The sequence below is a fragment of the Nipponia nippon genome, unplaced genomic scaffold (assembly GCF_047370975.1).
Source record: "Nipponia nippon isolate SJK-2023a ecotype South Korea unplaced genomic scaffold, ASM4737097v1 scaffold_4, whole genome shotgun sequence".
Classification (NCBI taxonomy): Eukaryota; Metazoa; Chordata; class Aves; order Pelecaniformes; family Threskiornithidae; genus Nipponia; species Nipponia nippon.
Genome location: NW_028262358.1, coordinates 86,622,566 through 86,645,470, shown reverse-complemented (window position 1 = coordinate 86,645,470; position 22,905 = coordinate 86,622,566). Strand labels below are relative to the sequence as shown.

The 22,905-nt window shown below is 38.3% G+C and overlaps 1 protein-coding gene across 5 annotated transcripts in view; it reads right to left on the bottom strand.

Moving 5' to 3' along the window:
• RARS2 (arginyl-tRNA synthetase 2, mitochondrial) overlaps positions 1–22,905 on the bottom strand; it is a 39,707-nt gene that overhangs the window by 12,210 nt on the left and 4,592 nt on the right. For all 5 annotated transcript variants that reach the window (XM_087775809.1, XM_087775807.1, XM_087775810.1 and 2 more), the window contains exons 4-13: positions 21,724–21,807; positions 18,323–18,420; positions 17,164–17,219; positions 15,535–15,618; positions 11,775–11,851; positions 8,528–8,683; positions 6,493–6,599; positions 5,781–5,876; positions 4,359–4,419; positions 85–161 (exon numbers count right to left, since the gene is read on the bottom strand). In XM_087775809.1, coding sequence (XP_087631935.1) covers positions 85–161; positions 4,359–4,419; positions 5,781–5,876; positions 6,493–6,599; positions 8,528–8,683; positions 11,775–11,851; positions 15,535–15,618; positions 17,164–17,219; positions 18,323–18,420; positions 21,724–21,807 — 896 coding nt within the window. The remainder of the gene's footprint in view (positions 1–84; positions 162–4,358; positions 4,420–5,780; positions 5,877–6,492; positions 6,600–8,527; positions 8,684–11,774; positions 11,852–15,534; positions 15,619–17,163; positions 17,220–18,322; positions 18,421–21,723; positions 21,808–22,905) is intronic.

Genomic DNA, 22,905 nt, shown 5'->3' with positions numbered 1-22,905 from the left:
CCTATCATCCATTCTTTAAAAAAAAAAAAAAAGAAAAGAAAAAAGAAAAAAAAAGGTATATAATTAAGATTCAGAAATACATACCTTTCTGCCCAGTCATAACCCATGAGCTTCAGTATTTGGAACAAATGTTGAAAGTGATTACTTTGACTTTTATCTGTCTAAGGAATAGAATTGGTGCATATGAGGAAACACTCCAAGTTTGACAAGGATTAGCTTTTAACACACAAACACACACCACCACAGATATTGTGCCAGTAAGTCACTGCAAGCAGAATTAAGACTTGTGAAGACAGGCAAGACTTGAAAAATGTAACAGCTGGAATCTACAGCAATGGGATTTTGCATCTTGTCAGAAAAAGTAATCTACCTTTTCAAAAATGCTTATTCCTAGGTTATGAAGGCAAAGCCATGAACTGAAATGAAACCTTGACGTTCTTTAGTTTTACATAATCTGCAAGCTGCCCATCAAACAAAATGCCTCCATTTTCACTTCAGAACCTTCCTGCTCTTGTTACATTCCCATGTTTTGTATCACCAAACTTTAAGGTTCCCTTGGCTTAGAAACAGAACACCTCCTTAAGCTCTCTGTCTCCAGAACCCACTAGTTTCTTTTGTCTCCAGCAGCATTTGTAGGGTTTTACACCATAAGTCATGTGGTGTAATTTAAAAAAAAAGTACACGTGATCACATTTTCATATTAATGATACATCTTGTGCTCTCTTCCACTTCCAATTACTCTCTCCTATCACTTAAGAAAGTTTCTGATGGAAGTTTCTTTATGTCTAACAATGATCTTCGTTTGTGTTTCTAGCTACAGCTGTTGTTACAAAGTTCACTTTCCTACCTAGTTGCTTTGACTACATCACTCAAAGACTCCTTTATCCCTCCTTAAAAAACACTGCAGTCGTAACCGAATAACCTCTGTTCCCTTATTTGTTTGGTGTTCCAAGACAGGGAGTGAGCAGTGAGTGAAGTGCTTATCTGCGTTTTTTTGTCAACTCTACCATTGTACCAAGCCTCAAGCACTTGCCTCCTCTTTCGCTGTTCCTCATAACCTGCCCCGCTCCTATGCATCACCTCTCTCTGTGCCGATTCACAAGCAAGGCTGATAAACGGACAGCGGTGGTCACCATTTCAAACAAGGCCTTCCAAGCTCTTTTCCACGCACCTAACATATGAGAGACGCTCTCTGTGCCTGTTACAAAGCCAGATCTCTCTCATTATAAAGTTTATTGTGAGATCTTTTAAAGCTTAGATTAAGGCCAGCTCACTGTACTGGCAATGCTGCCTCACTGTTTCCTCTGCTTCCCTCTCAGTCTGAATTCACCTCTATTCTCCTGTTTTACAAGAGATTAGAGATTCTGTGACAAAAACTGGTTTTGTTTTGTGTGCTCAACAGCATGTCCCTCACCACCTGGACCACAATCACAGCATTTAAAAGCCTCTTTGAAGGACTGCAGTCTTTTGTGAGTAGATATTGTAATATATCATGACAATACTCACTGACAAAAGACTCCAATCCTTCTGAACTTAATTGCTTCTTCGTGACTGTTCACAGAGCAGAATTTTCAGCTAAAACTAAACTAGAAGCCGACTTAAGTTTGCAATTATTTGTCTTGACCAATGTATATAGAAATAGCATACAGAAGAATATTTAAAATCATTAACAGAAAATGATCTGATAATAATCTAGTAGCGTTTTTTAATAATGCTTTAAACTCCCATGGAAATAAGAACATTACAAGAGAGGCCAAGGTAAGAATATCTATCAGGCAGTACAAGCTGAATTCCAGGTTTCAGCTGGCCACCTGAACACTAAGCATCGACACCTGTGTTTTTGGGATGCTGTGTGATACTGCAAGAAGCATAACAATGCATGTTTCTTACGCTTGAACAAGCCATATAATTAAAATTGCATGAAAACCGAATTTGTTAAGAAGGATGGAAATAAATACTAGGAGTACCACACAACTTCATCTCTGCCTTAAAGTAGTACTCAAACCATGGATGTGTAAGTAGGTTAGAAAAGACGAACCTGCAGACACTACCATTTCATAAAACTACTTTTTTTTTTCATAGCTTCATAGCATGGCAAAAATAACACAAATGCTCAAAAAGGAGATTTGTATCATGAAGAATGGCAGGTTTTTTTCCTTGCAGGCCCCAAAATTATACATGTCCAAATGTAGTCTAAGTGGTTAGCTTTAAGGGAGAAGTTTGCAGTCTGAGAGTGTGGATTATATTTAATCCTTCATATAGAAAAGTGTTTTCATCTCCTGTTTTGAATGCAACATTCAATGGAATCTTAGCACCGCTTTAATAATACCTGTCACACATTTTTAAATGTTTTAAATATTTTGCTCAGATCACTGCATTTTTATGAAGGAAGTAGGATTTTTTAAAATATAAATTGCTGAATGCAGTGATTTACAGCCTTACAACTAATAAGCCAATTTAATGTTCTTTTAAACAAGTTGATCTGACGAAAATAAGACAATCTTACGAAATAAGACTCAAGATCGTCTAAATAATTTTCTTGTAACAAGATCAGGATTCTGAAATACATTTGTATTTAATAATTAAAGACTAAAATCATCAGTGTTCTCACTTAAACCCATGAGGTCCTCCCGCCTCTTCTAACACTAAGTCCTAACCCGCTACAAAGCACTGCCACAAAACAGCAGCAAAACTCAGCAAGGCTGGCAGTTCCCTCATCAGGCTATCTGTCCCACAAACTCTCTTAACAGTTCATGTTGTTGCCCTCATTTTATGACCCACTTTCTCAGCCCTCAGAAAGTCAGAAATGATGGAAATACTAACCATGTTATCCAAAAACCATGCAACCTTAGCACGGTTGAGAGAACAGCACTAGACGGGCTCATCTGTCATTTCCAACTTGAATGAGACATTGATTATAATGGTGACATCAATCACGCCACAGTCCGGTTTTGCTGCCTACCTGTTTGGACCAGGAGTAGATCAAAGAGGCCCAGGCAAGGAAGTGAACGGTTACTGGAGTTCAGCTATGAGCAGCCAGTCAACTCAAGACTATTGCTTCTGTACTTGCTCACTCCATTAGCTTAACATTCAGCCCCCATCCTAATTTGTGCACAATACCCACCAGTTATTTTCTTTCTTTCTAATTGTTCCTTCTCCCTTGGTCCCTACTACCTCATGGTATAAAAACTACAAATAATTACCTACCCACATGAACTAGGCAGGAAGCTTCCTTAACTCCTAATGCATTGCACTTTCACAGCCACACTGCTCTTCGATGCCAGTGAACCTACTATGTTCAGTCAGTAGAGGTAACCTCCCCCCCAAAAACACAATATAAAAAGAAAAACTGTTCTATGACCACCTGTGGGAATGACAAGTTAGTAGCAACTTCCTGAGGACTGAAAACAAAAGGAGGAATGTGATTTAACTAGAAGTCGCACTTTAAACTATCTGGGTATTTAGTTTTATGCTTACTGATCTCTCCCTCTCCCCTGAATCATGGTATTTGTAACGTTATATTGGCTTTTGAAAGAGTTGCACCAGAGAAGATTTATGGGCATTATCAAACACATCACAAAGGACATGCCAGAAACCTGCAGATTTTTTTCATGGGTCATTAATTGACTTCACATAATAGAACATGGTTTTAAAAATGTTTTTTTCTAAATCTGGGAAAAAGAAAATTTAAAAGCATCATGTGATATGTCCTCAGCAATACTATAGCAAAAAAAGTTTCACGCAAGTGAGGAGATAATCCTGCTATTCATCATTGACACGGCTGGAATTGCTTAAGAGCAAAATAATCAAACCAAGAAACATAAAAAGATTCCCTGCCTACAACTGCTCCAGATTGATTAAGCAGTACTTTATGTGCGATTTCTACATAATGAAACCGAGGCACTGTTCAAAGCCATAAAAATTTACATTTCGGATAAGATATCAGGACTTTAGATTAGATTTAGATTTATTTTAGAACATTAATTTCTAAAATTCTAAATTAACATTTTATAACCCCTTATAACACTAACAGCTTTTTCTGACTTGTTTAAATATTAATTACAACATTTAAATAGAAAATACAGTGTCAATTGAGTACAAATTCCTTTAAAATGAATCACAATGAATTTTTAAAACACCGAATAACTCCAGAGCTGATTTTTCAACTGTTCTGTGGGTCATGAACTGAAACAGAACCAAGAAACACTGCCACATTGAGGCACAGTTGCTGGGCGGTAAGGGCATCTATTTTACTGCCAAAAATACCATGTGCCAAAGTCACACTGGGAGCAAGAGGCCCCCTGGATTATTGGCGAGAGTCAGGCTCAAAAGTATTTTGTGAATCTAGAATTACTTACCACATAAATCATAGTATCCCAGCTATGCTTATTCATTCGGTCTATAGCAGCAGCAAGATCTCTGAAAGAGATAATGAGAAACTATTTGGACTTTCACTCAAACATACCTCATTATTTGCCTCTCGGGAAAATAATCTACTCTTATGGAGGGAAGATGACTGCCAGATTAGAGGGATCCATGTATGCCTTACACAAAAAAGAGGACATGTGTACTTTGTTCATGACGCGTTTGAAATGTTTTTTTTAAACAACCAGTTACAAAAATTACCGAGGAAACAGTTCTTATGCACAGAGTAAGTCTGGTTTCTGTCTACCTACTGGGACAATCAATCAACTGGGAGACTTCAGAGGAACAACCCTCTCCTGGAAAACAAACCCAGTGCTCAGCATTAGATTATATGATAAAAAGCTCATGTTCAAACACACAAAGTAGTACAGAGAAACAACTTGCTCGAGCCCCAACCAGGGCTGTCACAGGAGAGCCATAAGCTCCATGTTCCAGTCTGAAACCCACCTCAGGTGTCACCAGGAACGACAAACATACATGTGTATTGCTTCACACTATTAGACTTTCACCCTAATCAGCCAGAGGGGAACAAAATTAAGCCATTCATGCTGTCTGAGTGGTTTTGTCTGTGTTGCCCTGTTTGGTTGGCTCTGTGTATATATGTATGTGTGTTTGTGTGCCTGCTGGGAACAGCTGCTCAGCCTCACTGCTGGTGGGAACTGTGGGCATGGAGCTGTGGCAGCCTTGCCTCCTTCTGGCTACAGGATTCAGCAGCTCCCTAATGTGCAGGATTGACTGCAGTATCTCTCTAATACCCTTGTCCTGAAAAGCTGTACGCAGTTTACCCTGAGGGCTAGACATCTGATTTATTTACATTACTGGCACAAAGAAACTGTTAAAGCTGCCATATTAAAATACCCAAGAGGAATTATAGGATACTGATGAGAAGGCAGGAAAACAGTGATAAAATTGATGGTACAGTGCTGGTGGTCCACTGAGTCAATGAAGACATGGGTGAACAAGCCATTTTTTTCTGCCTCACACTGTCAATAAAACATTTTAAGCTAAGGTCTTTCTAAAACCTTCATTATTTGGCAAGTGTTTCTTAGATTAAGAGATCCCAGCTTTGTTTTCAAAGTCAGTAGCTGGAGAAAGCATTATGATTTATGGAAGAAGGAGATTTACTAACAGACTGCTTAAGGGAAGGAAAAGTGTTTAAAAGCAGTTCTTTTTCCTGAGCCATTTTCATCCCATCATAGTTACACTGCTGGTTCCAGTTACAATTACGCATTTGTCAAGGTGTTCCATCCCAGAAATAAAAAGCTTCCAAATCTGTACTATCAGTTACAAATGTAATCATGTACAAAAGTTTACTGGCAAAATAAATGGCAAGAAACACAGACAGCCTTACTTGCCTTGTTATATAAAGCGATGTCCCATCACTACGCATGACAGTGGAAAACGATGAGAGGTCTTTCTTTTCTGAAAGATCCACAATTCCTGTCCCTGTTCTGTAAGTGGAGAGAAAACACTGAAGTAACTGCAAGCCAGATCCAAAGTACAGGTAAAGTTCAGGTAAGATAGAGGTCAGAACCAAAATGAAGGCCTCTTACCATAGAACCCCCTCACTCTAGACAATCTCATTCTTTTCTTTGAATGACTGTATCCTTTAAGTCTTTTTGTAAGACCGTTCTTCTGTTTGTTGTCACCACTGCTGATGCCAGGGAGCCGCCTGCCCACATTCTGGTGCACTCCATGACTACAGCTTCTGTCCCAGTTCGGCCAGGCAGCACATCAAGGCAAGGATCTCATCTAACTCTGCTCGTTAAATGGCACGTGCAGCTGCCAAACTAATTAACAGCCTAAAAGGCCATTAGGAGCTGAACACTGTCATTGTACCTAATTTGTCACGGCCATGCTTCTGTGCTAGCCACAAGAAAAGGCAAGCTCAATTTTGAGCTGTGATTGCACAAATCCTGTTGGCCTTCTACTAGAACAGCTACCAAAACTATCTAGAGAAAACCCTTCCCTTTAGATGGCATATGCACCTCACTCCTCATATTTCATTTGAAATGCAACTGAATTGTTAAGTAAACTACACCAACAGATTGAATAATGAGTTCATACATTGTTTTCTGAAGGAGTCCTTTATCCTCCAACATCTTTAGAACTTCCTGGGACTTCTCTTGGTAAAATGATTCTCCAGAGTATTCATCAAAGTGCACTCCTAGACGCTGAAAAGTTCCAAGAATATCAAAGAAGGGACACATTGTTAGATTGAGGCTAATCATTTCTTCAAATTAAGTCAGATGATAGGTCTGTGTCACAGGTCAGATAGAGTGCAAAGATTAATTTTATTCCAGGAAATGTCACTTCATTGTTAAAAGGAACGGATGTTTGGATTTTGATTTAATCGATTTCTGCATTAGAATTATTCTCCCTGAGTTTAATACAGTGTTCAATATAACATTCATGAGAAATTAGAAGTAAACTGGAGAGAGCAATTAGTACAAAAAATCTGAGGTAGGTCTCTAACTTGCTGTGCTGGAGGCAAAATCAGTGGACTACAGAGAAGTTACTTGGACTTGAAACCAATCCTATTTCAAAAGGATGCTAAAAGAAATTTAAAAAAGCAGCAGCTGCTCACAAACACTGCTGAGCACACAGAAATCACCATTACTAAGAAGGCTGAGGGTACACCTAGGAGACCTTAACTGCCAAAACCGGGTAAAACGTAATAGTACAAAAGACAAGGTTTTTAACAGAGTGCCACAAAGCTGTCAGCTGTCCATCAGCTCGATACTTATTAGGCTAGAAAAGGAATCGGGAGAGAAAGATCTAGCTGTACCAGTCACCATGCGATCAGTGATGAGTGACCATCATGATGCAGATGCATACACAGCCCAATACCCACTTACCCTAACAGGTGAGCTTTCCACTAGAATTATCAAGTCTGTGTCTCACTTGGGAGATCTTAACTTGGAGTACTTAGCATGAATCCAGTGATGTGTTTCAGGGAAGAAATTTAAGCACAGCCAGGTTATCTGGATTACTGAGGAAGGGGCAGGCCACTTCTCTATTAACTTTGTAATCAAGGATGAAAGAAGACATGACCAATTTCTACAAATACATCAAGAGGAGGGAGATGGAAAAGTGCAACTTTAAGTAAAGATTAATGCTAGAAGGAGGATGTGGTATAGGATGAGTCACAAATTCTTTGGAGCTGAAAGTTAGAAAAAAAAAAAAAGTCTAAGCCCGTCAAAACTGGGCACCCATTCCAGAATTTCATTGCAAGAATGGGGGAAAGAAAAACACTAGCTGGTTTTCAGATGGACTCTTGAGTAAGACTACATAGTATTAATACCAAGAGACTGGATTCGGTGACAGAAGGCGTATCTCACTCCTGTTTTCCAAATTCATAAGATTCATTTTGTGGTCAGTGGTGCAAACATCTCCCACGAAACAGTGGACACCAGCTCCATTCTTGAGATTACAGTATGCAACAGATGGCCGTATATTAGCTCAACTCAACCTGCAGGTAACTTATGCACTGATTACTATTGTAAACTCCTACTGTTATAATAATTTGCACTCAATTTAATACGTAACATACACAGCTCTGCATTATAACATTAGATCACAAGTGTGAAAACAGAGTTATTTCCTAATAAAATTTATTACATGGAAACTGTTAAATTTAGTGGGTTGGTGCTGTCTTCAAAGATAAAGCAAAACTGAACAGTATTTATCTAACACTGATTTGCTTTGTTGCCTAGCACCATACTCCTAGCTTCAGGGCTTCTGAGAAGGGAGAAGTAGTCAAAGGGTCAATTACACGGACTCCTTTAAACAAAACATATCTAGGCTGTCAGCAAGTAAAGTGATGGTCTGCTTGGATGTTAAATCAACTACAGTGCTTTTTCCAAACAGAATGGAGCATAACCTGGCGTGTTTAGAAACATCTTCCCCATAACGCTGTAAAGTTTACTGAAAAGGCGATGAATTGACAACATTACAGCAACCTCTGTTGCTAAGTCAGTTCACTGCTTGGCAGTCTCTTGGATGAAAAGGTGCTATGCACTGTCAATGAGATTGATGGAGCAACAGATAAAAAAAAGACCATTTTACCAACAACAGAGAAGAAGCAGTGGATGATTCGTACCTTATAAATTCGGATGTATTCCTCAATAGTGAAGTCTCTAAATTGTTTCCAAAGTGATAATGTCTGCTCATCGTGTTCCTCCAGTTTTCTAAAGAAATCCTTAGCCAGCTTTTTTGTGTTTTCATCTTCTGCTGCTTTGTTAATCTGCACATACACCTAAAGTATAACGTCACTGAAAATGTTGAAGAAGTATAATCCTGTCCTCCAATAAAAATAAGCAAAGTTCTACAAGAACAATACAAATACATTTAAAGATGACATTTGTAACATCAAAATTTTAAAGCCGTGTTAAAAGAACACATTTTCTATTTAAAAGATGAATGGGTAGTCCAAACTCTAATAGGAAAATGTGCAGCTTATCTTGAAACAAGACTAAGGCCATAATTCATTACTGCTGTCGCTATTGTCCTCTTCATAACCTTGAAACAAACTTCAGCAGCAGAATATGGAAGAACTAATTTATGCATGAAAGGGAAACCATCACAGACTTTTAAACCAGAGACTTTTCTTCAGAGGACCACAAAGTTGATAAGACTCGACATTTTACAAGCTAAAAAACAAAAAAAATCCCACAAAACCAGTTTTTTTAGAAGATTTTTAGAGATTTTAACAGTCAGTACTGCTGACAAGCCTCAAAGATTAATGTTTGCTTAGTTCTGCCACAAAAAAGAAATTTAAAGTAGAGGGAAAATTCAATCCTTGCCAAGAACAATGTTCCCCCTTCCCCATTAGTAGCTTCACACATTCTAACACCTCCCCCCCGCCAATCTTTGATGTTATAAAGCGAAAATAATGCAAAAGGCATATTCGCATCTGATTCTTGACCAAAATGGAGGGTGCAAAAAGGTTTGGAAAGGTACATTTGTCTATACATTTATTTATGTAGAAATTGTGCTATGGAAATTTTCTTTTTAAATGTACTAAAGGAAAGATTAGTTTCACACAATAGCAGAAAAAACATCACTTTGAAACACGCCTCAGTTTTTTATATAAACCAGGAATACAGCTGAACAAACACTTAAAAATTGGAAATATTTGAGAAACTAATTTGGTCTCAAACAACTATTGTTTTAGAACCTTTTTGCAGCTTGACTGAATACCATTCTCTACACTTGAAGGTAGTTTTTTTAAGGTCATAAAGCCTACATGCTACTGCAATAAATGGTATTTTAAAGCTTTAGTGGAAAAGTCAAGTATTCGAAATTTAAATCCTAAGAACGGAATGAAATTATAAATAAAAATTAAATAATATGCAGCAATGCACAACCACAAGAATATGACTACTTCTTGTCATCACTTTAAATCAGTCCTACAGCTCTAAAACACCTCCGTGTTGAGAATCTATCAATTTTATTGAGCAGGCCTCAGGGATGAGGGAACAAGTGAACAAAATTTATCTATGTCAAAGAAGCTCAGAAGGAGCTACTCTGCCACATAAACAATCTGCCTAATATGTATTCAGCTGTAGAGTATCCAAGTGTTCAAACACAGTTTGTTCCTTTGCCAGTAAACAGATTTATGTGAAACAGTTATCCTGTGACATACCGTCTGAACACTGGCATTAGCAATAGCTCCCACATCCAGTTCAGAGGGTGAAGCACAGCTCAGCTTTGTAATAAGAAGACACTTTCTTTTAAAGGATGAGGGCTTGAACATTAGCCATTCAGAAAATTTTGTTCACCTATCCTTATGGTTGTTGGGTTTGTGTGGGTTAAGTATGTAAGTCACATTCTCTCACATATTGTATACATGTTACGCCCAGCACGGTTGTCAACCAAAGATCACTTACAAGTATCAAAAGATCGATGAGAACCTTTTTTGCTTGTTGCACTGTATGAAACAAGAAGTAGCATAGGAACTGGTAGAGAGGAAGAAATAAATACTAACTAATAAATAAGCATATTTGAATGGAGCAAACCAACAACCAAAACCATATTAGTCCTGGAAAAACAAGGCTTGTAAAACTACCTCGATCTTTACTGCCAACCCGGACAGTCCACTGAGCCAGTTTTGTCCCTGACCCACAGAAATGCAATCTATAGCACTTGCACCACGCTGATGGGCATGGTGGGCAACCGAGGGGGCAACCTCCTGCAATGAAACAGCCTTCCCTACTGCTGAAAGGCATTTCCTGAATCCCTGTCAGCAGAAACTGCACCTTCTAATGCTCCTGGCTCTTTCACACTCATGGAAGAAAGAAGAGCATTCTGCAGAGCCAGAACAGTATTCTGGAAAGTGACAGTCACTCCTCCTTACCTTATATATGCTAAGGTTCCATATTAGAATCACAGAATCGTTAAGGTTGGAAAAGACCCTTAAGATCATCGAGTCCAACTGTTAACCTAACTGCCAGGTCCACCTCTAAACCATGTCCCTAAGCACCACATCCACATGTTTTTTGAACACTTCCAGGGACTGTGATTGCACCACTTCCCTGGGCAGTCTGTTTCAATGCCTGACCACTCTCTCCATGAAGAAATTTTTCCTAATATCTAATCTAAATCTCCCCTAGCACAACTTGAGGCCATTTCCTCTCATCCTGTTGCTTGCTACCTGGGAGAAGAGACCGACCCCCACCTCGCTACAACCTCCTTTCAGGTAGTTGCAGAGAGCAATAAGGTCTCCCCTCAGCCTCCTCTTCTCCAGACTAAACAACCCCAGCTCCCTCAGCTGCTCCTCAGAAGGCTTGTGCTCTAGGCCCTTCACCAGCTTCGTTGCCCTATTAGATACAAAACACTTTAAAGATTCTTTTCCCCAACCATAGTGAATCATGTATTGAGCAATGTAAATTGTTACTTATTCTAAAAATAAGAGAATTTTTACACCATACATGCCACTTCTTTTCACAACTTTGGTAACAAACATACTACAGCATTAGATGCGAGACACCAATTCCACTGCAGTTACCACAGTCGGCTCAGTGGTCACCTATGCCCAGTCAAGACAGTTGATACCGGTCAAGCCAGCTGTGGTGGTAACAGCAATCAATGCAACCTAAGTATCCACATGATTACCTCCCTTACAGGGCAGATTTTTCAGCCTAATGAATCCTGTTTCTGCTGTCATTGCATAGTAAAAACTGTCTCTGCTGCCATGGCCCAGGCTAGCGCTGGTCCTTCAGGGAAGGTAGTTTAAATCCAACATGAGTGTCATCATGACCCTGCAGACATACCATTCTGTACAAAACTGACAGCTAAGTTAAGTGGACTGTCCTCTGAAGTCCCTAGTTGGTATTCTCGGCACTTACCTCAAAAAGGTGTTGTAAAGGACTGGATTTTAGCTTGTCTTTGTTGCCAAAGCGCTGGAAACCAACACCCAATAAACCTTGAATAACAATTAAATACAGAGTTAGACAACAGCCCAGAGTATATTGCTTTGTTGATTAAGTTGTTTTCATAAGTCTAGTCTTAACATTGTATGTAATAAATGTCTTACATTTTTAAACAATATAATGGCGTATGCTACAAAAACAAATCAAAACATAACCTATTATTCCACTGCATGAAAAAACTCCAAAACTATAATAGCTAGAAACTATTAAGAAATACTATGTTGATTTTTCAGTTCCTCATAAATGGAATTTGTGTTTCTGGACTTGTAGAGAAAATTATCTTTTACACAGCAACCAGCTGCAACTGAGAAGCCACATGGTGGAAACTGTCCAGCAACAGAACGTGCTCAAAACTCCTTGTTTTGTTGCCTCCCTTAACAGTATTATCATTTCAAGGACAACAGAAACTGGGACACAGTATGGTATTCCACATATCACTCATGCAATATTTTCAAGGGAACTTTCTGCTGCATGCTGAGAATATGCAGCTTTTTTCACATATCCGACTTGGCTTCTGCATTTTCCGAAAGCCATCTGAAAGGGCAAGATCCAAATCCCAATCTTATTGTCTAAATCAAAAGAGCGCATTAACTCATTCAGTAATCTAGCAATAGTAACTCTGAAGAGTCTTAGATTTTCTGAGGCTGCTTTTAAGGCCATCGCATTCCTCTGAGCTGACAAGGACCAGGACTGATGTGAAAATAGCATCTGAGGAATAGGTATGCGGGTATCCCTTTGAAAAGCCCTCTGCAACTAAACAAATAGCACTGTCTCAAAGAACTTCCCTCTTGGAAACACTGAGTGCGATAGGGGCCGTGGCAGATTTAGGTAAGAAAAACAGGTTTAGGAAATGAGTGTCATCCTATTGAAAGGGAGTTCCTTTAAGGACAGCTTGTTCTATGAGCAATCAGAGCTTGATTTCCTAATGATCTCCCTTAGGTATTAGTGTACCTACACATGCCACTTTTCAATGCTGGCTTCACACTCCAACCCCCAGCAAGACTGCCAGTTTTTATTCAACTCAAAGACATCCTTCCAGACATTTCTGTCTTCCCCAAACTATCCCCAGCCCCTGTTATACTCACCAATTATTGGCCAGATGCAGCATGTGTTGGGACTGATTCTGATTTAGATATGCTGACTGGTTAGCCCGCGGTCTAAACACAGAAGTTAACTTTCTCTCCCAGAGGGCACTACATTGTATTTCTATCCCTACTCGGCTGCCAACTGTCACAATATCAAAAGAAATTTGTTCTCTTGGAGACAGTCGTCTTTGTCAGATCTGGCTGAAGTTGGCCAATGGGTTCAAAATTTATTAGGAGCAGAATGACAGGAAGACAGATGGAGACAGTGTGACTGCGTAAGCTTTGTTACCTTAAGAAACCTGCCCCAAAACTGCCTAGAGGTTGAGGACTTCTCTGCCATGTTTCAGCAAAATATGTTTTCAATTATTACATTTGAAAGCCTCTGACAATAGCAGTTGTGATAGACATGCTGACAGATCGTTAATTATAGCACTGCTTCTGGGAAAGGACCATTATAATAATATTCCTATGCTATAATTTTGTGAAGCATGATGATATTATTTGTTATAAAATCTGTCATATATTTGAGCTGAGCCAGCCCAAATAAAGAGGGGAGCACCCATTTTGAAAGAAACAGTTTGAACTACTAGTTCAAAAGCGTGATTTTAACAGATGTGTGCTGGCCAACAGGTACACATGTAAGTAACAGGCATTGTGATCTTTATTCCTTCAGGAAACTTTGTATTAAAATACATAAAATTCCCGATATTCAGACTTAGGAGTACAGTTTAGTATCTTCAAAGACAGAGTGAATGAGGTCAGTTGAGAAGCCCTTTAACCACATTGCATTTCATTGCTTAATTGTCATTGCCACATTCATTATACAATAGCATAGTGATAAAATTATGCCTAAGGGGCAAAAATGAATGAAATATGCAGTGATGAAATTTACTGCATTTTAGGTGAACTCATTCTGTACTCAATTGCTATGAAACAAACCCTAAGTGAAGCAAAGCTCTGCTATAAACTACTGTTTCATCAGAAACAGGATCAGGAAAGACAAGCTGCAGAGGAAAGAATTTAACAAAGGAAAAAAATAGTCTATTACTGCTCTCACAGTCATAAGAATGTTTTACTCAACTGTCTAAAGCCCAGGAATTTATTCTAGAAGAAGAATGGGCAGAACTGAATACATTTTAGTTATCTACACTGTTGAATCTGAATACATAAATGGAGTAGAAGTAGGGTATTTATGCTAAGCTTTTAACCCAGCTCTGTTCATAAAATCGATTCATTGATGCCCCCATGAACAGCAGTACCAGCGAAACTGAAGGGGGCAGCATAAGGGCTGGAATGAGCAAAGGTGACTGCTTACTAGACATTGCACTTTGTGTTTGCCATTTAAAAATAAATATATGGACACTGTGTTCAGAACCTATTGCAAAAGATGTGGGGGTTTTATAGTTTTCACAAGTGCGCCAGCTTTCAAGAACAAGGAAGTGGGCACGATTGCCTTTTTTTAAATGCCTAAAAATATGTCAAAAACAACTTCGGGAGGGAAATCAGAAAAGTAGAGGAGAATACAGATCAATTTAAAATGCAAGATTAACAACAGAAATCAATGAAGTTGTGAATCCTATGGAGGGGTCAACTGCCATGTAAGAGGGATGTTTACAGATCCAGCAATTGGACATAAATGATCTCTGGTCAGGGAATAAATATCGAGCCATGCTAGGCTGCACGTGAGAGGATTTTTCAGTCCTCACTTATCAGATGGACATTTCGGAAGAGGTAGGAGTGTGTACGTGTGTGCACGCCAATGCACATGCATGCAAAATTGATAGTTTTCTAGGGCCTATTCACTTGCACGTTCTCCACATACACACCTCCCTTTTGCTACATTTTAAAGGGAAACTGAATATTTTGGGGGAACTGCTGGGCTATCTTTAGAGATACAAACTCTCCAGGCTTCAACCTGCCAAAATGCAGTTGCTGTGGAAGTTAATTATGCTCTATGAATAATAAACTAATTTCCAGAGGGAACAAAAGAACAGATAAGGAAAACACCGCAACACACACAAAGACAGCCAAATATAAAATATGTATTTTGTTACAATTATTCTATTGCTGTGTGTACAGGTGTGGCATAGGTAGGTTAGCAAGCTTACTCTTCCACAGCTGTTAACACACGCAAAATCTGAAAAAGGAAGACAATATCACAGTAGACATGTGACAGCTATGGTAATATGTACGCATTTTGTCCGGAGGCAGCAAGAGAAGACTGTTCAGCTATGAGAGCTCCAAAGGTATAACTAGGACACTCAGAAAATATTTATACTGCCCTTTAAAAATAAACCCAAATTACACATACATAATCTGAGAGAGGAGCTACTGAGGGACAGAGGGACTGTTGGGTAAATTTCCTCCTGTTATTTCTTGTACAGTAGTATAGGTCATGCTGCTGATGGATCAGTCTGAATTGTTTTGTTCATATTTTAAGGAGAGTAACAACACATTACATGCATGGAAACACAATATTACTCTTTATGGGCCTAGAGTGAATCCAATGGGCCTGCAAAAACTGAAGCTGGAAACCTAGTCCATATTGTACAGTAGAAAAGGGAACAGGAGAAACAAATACTAGAACATACCAAACTGCATGCCCCAGTCACCAAGGTAATTTATTCTTATTACTTCATGTCCCAGTGCAACTTTGAGATTTGCTATAAAATTCCCTAGTAAGGAAACAAAACTGGTATTATTATTCAGTTGTAGGTAGTCTCTCATCCCCAAAAAAACAGTTTTCTGGTTTTGTACGATCTGTATTCAAAATGAAGAGGAAAAGCAATCACATGAACTACTCCACAGAATTTGTTAAAATACCTCACAATAAAAGCAACAGTATTCTGAGCAGGAAAAGAAAGGCTGTGCATTTGACAGGTGCCATAAAGTGTCTCACACAACAATGATAAAAACATACACGTGGATGTGCATGCACATACTGCAAAGTATATGAACACAAAACCCACTTTTTAAAGTCTTCTTGTATTCTCACAAATATGTGGCAGTATACAGAATTCCCGTTACAGTTAGGCAATCTCATACCAGGAGGTTAAGCAAGCAGTCAAAATTCACAAACTGCTGTTAACTGTGATGTTAAATAGAGAACATCAAGTCCTGAATCTCTATATACTGCTGGAGCAGTACTGAGCTCTGCACTTAACATAACATGTGTCTGATATGCTCCAAACTTACCATATCACATAAGCACATCTTGGTTCTGTTATTACAACAAACACCCTTCATCTTTCTCCTGAGCTTAGCTACAACCACAGAATTACAAAGAAGAAATACCTGCATCCTTTCCTCTATTTTCCTGTGCTTCAAGGGTAACTTTTAATTACAATACTGATGTAAAAGGATGCAGAAAGCTTTCTCTTCTTCTGTTATTGTAACACCATATTATAGCCTGCTATTACTTTCAATTCCATTCTCTGTACTCAATTCATTCTCTTACTACTTGACAAACATTGATACACAGAACTATTTTTGAAAGTGTGTTTTTTCTATAGCAAAGGGTCCAGAAATGGAACATAAAGAGCCCAAAACATGTAATTTCACTCAACTGTCGGTCCATGAGAAGGCAGAATTTTTAACGTTATGTAATTAATAATTATACTTGATACATTAAATATAATTAAAAACTAATACATGATTAGCTGCACAGATGCTGTAGGATCTTCTGCTAATAACCTACTAGTTTTTATTGTGAGAGAGGGAAAGGAGGGAGAAATAATGTTTTCCATGTGCCATTAGAGTACTGCACAACAAACATTAATTATTCCATTACAAATTACAGCAACAGTGTTAGTAATATTGGCGTAACGTAATTAACGTATAAAAGCAAGCTTTTTGCAAGACAGCTGCCAAGACATAACTATCTGACTGCTCTGCAGTCCAGTGCAAATTGGAAATTTAAAACTCAAAGGACTCTCTTAACACCTCAAAGAAAACTGCCCTAGGTTTCTTTGTAGAACAATTTTAAACTACTTCATTTAATGTTCACAGTCATAAAACTATATTACGTGTAACTTAATAAATCTGCCAGCAACACACCACGCTCTTTTCTTCATTGCACAGTGAGCATAAGGTTTTTAATTAGCAAGTCAAGCCTGACATGGCCACTCCACTAGAAGAGTGAAAGGTTAGCAGTGTTCCTCTGTCAAGCGAAGCAGGAAGACAAAGAAGCCCTTTTAGGACAGGGTTAAATGCATACTTACCTACTATTGTGGAACGCAAATGTCCTATGTGAAACTTTTTGGCAATATTAGGGGAGCTGTAACAAATTTTCACAAATAATGTTGGTTCAATGCACAAGACTGCCAGATCACCAAGTCAAAAGAATTCAACTGACGCATATAGCAGAAGAACTGAAATAAAACCATTTTCAGTTTTCCCTTAAAATTCCCTGATTAGCTTCCGTTTTAGACAGCAAATTTTCCTATCCAGCCAGGTTTTCCTTCAATATCAGTTAACAGCCAGCGTTACAGGGAAAAAGAAACCACAAACAACCCCACAAGAAAGAACAACCCAAAACCCAACTATATTAGTGACAAAGGACTTATTCTATCTTCTCACTTTTTACGTGTTTTGGACACATGGATCACTCTCCTCATACCTTTATTAGAGATAAATCTGATGCCAGGACAGGGGACCTTGTGTACAAGAATCAGTAACTAAAATAACATCTTCTACCAACAATGCCCCCCCCCCCAAAAAAACCCTGTATCCACAGTTGTTTACCCCTGATAATAAAATGGAAGTTCAGCTATGAAAATTCACCCTCCAAATTAAAGCCAAGTGCTTACTTTCCGTGACTATGGAAGCTTACAGAGGGAGTATAAGTAACAAAAATATTTATACATAAAGAGATCTGAGTCAGCCACTTTTCATTCCATGAGCAGGTGACTGTAAACAAAATTGTACTGGACAGAAATTTTGGGGCCAGCAGCTGAGAAGATTTAGCAAGACAAATGCCTGGCTGCTTTAGCAAGTCAGAGAGGCAGGTATTAAGGTGAAAAAAGAAATGGGTTAGTGGCTGAAAATTCAGATCGTGTTTCTCGATAACAAAATAAAAGAAGCCGACTTAAAAACTGAATGCTATTATGCACTAAATGAGAATACTCTTAGCGGAGAGCAGTGTGAGGTATGAACTCTTTAAATACCAAAAATATATTCTGAGAAAAAGCTTCAATTCCCTAAATATAACTTATATTCTACTTGGCAAATATATCAGAGTATCAAATACAGCTGAATATAATACCGTAAATATGGTTTAACTTCACAGGCATCATACATTACAGCAATGAGTATCAATCAGCAAAATATCAAATCAGCAGACAAGGCAATTTTCTCAAAGGACTCATCACATGCGCTTACCTGAACTCAATCACTGCCTTTTGTCTAGGCACTGTAGAGAAAAGCTCACTTTTTACTCCATACTCTGAGCCATCTTTCAACACCTGCTGCAACACAGTCTAAACCACAAGGAAGATTTTAAAAAAAAAAAAAAAAAAAAAAAGAGAGAGAAAAAAAAAAGGAAAATATGTTTCAGCAACAGAAAGCGTGATCAGGAAAACTGTTCACCAATCACACAAGAGTCTGACCCCATGATCCCACAGCCTTTATTCACATAAGCAATTAGGTGACTGGTCTGCCAAGCAGACAAGATCTCATGTGCAGATGTAAATGCCATTAACTTTTCAAAGCTGCATCTGATCAATTGAAAAATTTAGAGAAATTATAGGCAGAGATTTTGGTGAAAATCAAGGCTGATTTTGGTGGAAATTTAAAAGGAAGTGGAAAACCTAGTTTTTATCATTTTTTAGTTACATAACATGAAAGGGCAAGAGAGTAACCCAGGGGTAATTGGTGGGCAGAAAAGGAAACAAAGTCCACGAATGTGGGTAGAACAGTGACCTTATGTAAAATGAGAGTGTTCTCACATAAATAGGGTTCTAACCAGGACTCTCACCTCTCCTAATTCAGGTAACACATTTTAAAATAAAAAGAGTACCTTGTAGAACCAGACCATACATTTGGATGAAAAAGTAGGAGAGCTTATGAGCTGTAAACTTGACTAGAGAATTTACCTCATTGTGCAGCCAAATGTTCTCAACAGGATTTTTTTTTTCTTTTTTAATTAATAGAAAAACCCCTACATACCATACCTCTGGGCTTCCTCAAAAGTGTCCTTTTCCCACAAATACATCTTATCTAGGCACACTTTGAGGTGTTTGGCCATTTCTCTGAAATTCCTAGGAGTCCTGTCGTATATCCAAGGTTTTGTCAAGGTGTGAATACAGGGGACACCCGCTGTGCACAGCACAGCCAGATCACGAAGGTCCAACCCTTTGGGACACATCAGACCTCCCACATACTCCTTGTGACTGAGGGCCTGCAAGAAATCCCATGAGTTCTGACTGCATGAGCATTACCACGCATATGCAGGTCACATGAATGGCACACGAACACATTTCTTTCGCTTCAGGAAATCTCACACAGAAGTATGGGAGTTCTAGTCTTCATGATTATCACTAAACACAAGTTAAGAGACAAAACTACTACTACAGAATCCTCTCCATCAGTTCACTGCAAGTAGACTGTAATGACAGCTCATGGAACATTTGGTCATTCGTAACAGCAGATTTAAACATCAACCAGTGGTTTAAGTGACACAGACAAAAGAGGTGTAGCTATATCTAATTTTGGTAGTATAAATTTAAAATCTTTCATTGCTCATCCTAGAACATGAGGCAAATTAATGTTTCTACCTTTTTCCAGTTACTTTACATCACTGTCCACTGTATTTCTTCATTAATGCTTTTTAGGAATAGCATCTGCCAAATATTCTTTTCCTTTCCCGTTGGAAGAGAGCATGTATATACAATGGAGAAGCAGAAAACCAGGAGATTTTTGCAAGATTTTAAGCCTCCTCAGAACTACCAAATCACTTAAGTCTATAACAGGAAGAGGAAAAAATAATACATTCACATTTTACTAAAACTGCTAGCTTTTTATAGGCACCAAAAGCCAGCCTGCTTTCTACTCCTTTAGTGCCAAAGAAATCCAACTATTCAGTCCTCACGTGTCCAAACACGCCTTCCTCCCTTCCCCCACCTGCAAGTCTGTAAGGACACCATGAATGGTCCCTATAAAAATGTGTCTACTTTGAAAGTGTGGAGACTGTGTAAAATACCTTAAAATATTTCCTCAACAGCTTGAACACAGTTTGTGGGAAGAGGAATCCTATGCTGACCATATTATCAGTAATGCATTCATACAGCCGGGTAAGTCCCTGTACATACCCTACATACTTCAGTTTGTCACACAGATGCCCCAACACTACAAAACCTAATATGTGAAGCTGTATGTATTGGACAAACTTCCTGAAGATAATACAGGCCTTTAACAATGTGAACTAAAGTGGATATCTCATTCCATCAGTGGAAGCTTTTCTTTTTTTCTCCTCCAAAAATCACCTTAAAATTCTTCTGCAAGAGATATATGGAATAAATAAAAAAAAAAGGACCTGTAGGAACCCCTTTAATTCTGTTCATATTACAGCACCTAAGAACCCATAGACCAATTCTCCGTATCAGTGAAAGTCACAGCTAGGTTTTATCTCCTCCTCTCTCTTCAGTGACATAATGCAAAATTACATGTCCTAATTCCACATTTCTTCCAGCAAAACTCTACTAGGCCAGGCACATAGTTTTGTTTGAATCATCAAACTGACTAGAATCCCTACAGATAAAGTACCTTGTGAGATACTGTCCATGAATAAAATCTACCACTGAAACTACTCTTCCCGTGAACCGTCAGCTGCCATGTTCTTATCAAGATGGACTGATTATAAATAGCTAATGAAAAATTAAAGGGATAAAGCACCTGATTGATAGGCATGCCTAAGAATTAGCAATTCACAAGAAGAAAGGGTCTTACCATTCAGGAAAAGAGGACTACAAGCCTAAGTGACTCAGTGGAAGTCATGATAGGAAGAGGGCTTCACCAGTATTAGGTAAGACCTGACTTCTTGTGATTAATTTTCTAAGACCACAATATCATTTTCCACAAGAGTTGCTAAGCCTATAGATTAAGGCCATGAACAACAACACGATGTAGCTTGCTCCACAAGTTAGTTGAACTGGCTTCGCAAAGCTTTCATTCAGTCCTCAGTCTAACAGTACCAGCCATCCACTTATTTTTATGCAGCTCTTGCAAATAATCCAGACAGACAACAACCGAAACACTACTCTTATAGACTGAGCAGTGTCTTCCTTTCATTAAGTTACTGGTTTAACAAACAAAGCTTTCAATTTCAGCCAAGCATTAGACTTTGAGGAATACATTTTTTTTTTTAAACAAAGCATGTAATGATAGATCTGCTAGAAAATACTTTTATTTCAGTCATCTTTTCATCATCCTTTTCTATTTTAAACAAGAGTCTTCACATGCAAGATCAAAACTTTTGAGTTGTATACTGTAGAAACTCACAGCAGATGCTAAGCCTGCCTTTTAAAGCAGAAAGAGAGAGTAAAAACATGACTTATGATTATCAGTGAATGGTAGATACATTGTTCCCTCATAAGGATAAACTTATGTGAGCATCATTCCAAATTCCAGGCCTACAGAACAAATCAGCAACAGGGATCCTCAAAGAGAACTTACAAAAGGCAGTTTTACATAGAAAATACCTTTCTAAGACAACAGTAAGTATTCTACAGTTTTATACTGAGGAATTTATTTTTACCTTAATGCACCTGAAATATAGTACTCACCTTTGCTAATAATTCCCTGTGTATTGTAAAGTTCACTGTTCCTGGACCAGCACTGATTTCACTCACTACAGCATCACATTTTAGCTAAAAGAACAAAACAAAACAGCAACTCTATGTGAAAACAGGTAAATTGGAAAATTCTAATTCAATCCACTATAAATATTAATTTAATCCACTATAAACATTAAATGTTATTTATCGGTTTGAAGCAATCACAACAATCACAAATGGATCACTTAATCAATCCTGATGGAAAAGGGATGATTTTATTATTTCCAATCTATGCTTAATAGCTCTGAATATACTCAGCCTGAAATGTCGCACATATGTTTTCAGTCCCTGCATGTGTACAGTCTGTTTTATTTTGACTTAGAGCAGTAGTTGATCTCTTCGTACACACAAAAGCTGAGATACATTAGACAGCTTACACAGTACCTGATAGCACTTAAAAAAAAAAAAAAAAAAATCAAGATTGATGTCTTAAAGAAAACCTCAGACAGAAGTTTTGGGCTGCTGTTTCTTGACGTTTCTGACTTTAATGACAATGTTCTGTAGTATCCAGTGATACAAAATAAAGATGTTAAAGGCCAATTTATTAAAAAATTCATTTATAATTTCCATGAAGCACTTGTTTTGAAAATTCTGAACCCACAAGGAATATTTGGACACCCAATCCCTAATGCCAACCTCCTATTTACACAACTTTTGGCCTCTGCACAGGCTGCGAGTTTTGGATCTCAAGCTGTCAGGTTTGAGAGTTTCTTATTAAACTAGCTGTCTTTTGCAGCCAAGAAATTGTCTTAAAAAAAAAAAAAAGGCATGGAAAGCATATAAAAGATGAGACAATCGCTTTATCACTTGGTTAATCTTTGAGAGAAGCAAGCTATACATTCCTACTGAAGCTCATCAGCATGAAGAAGAAGTTCTACCCCCATTCTAGGTCTCCAGCTTAGACACTAACTTAACCAGGAGATGAAATCATGGTTAACCTTGAAGTTCTTTAACCTTCACAAGCTCCAACAACAACAAACTTCAATGTTTATTCACAAGCTACATGAAAAAATATTTCTTGTATTGACTCTGAATTTCCCACCTTTTCATTTTATGAAAAGGTCTTTTTTACGTAGGGGGCAGAGAGAAAACAGAAATTCCCACTGGACTTCCTCCATACCATTTGTTCTG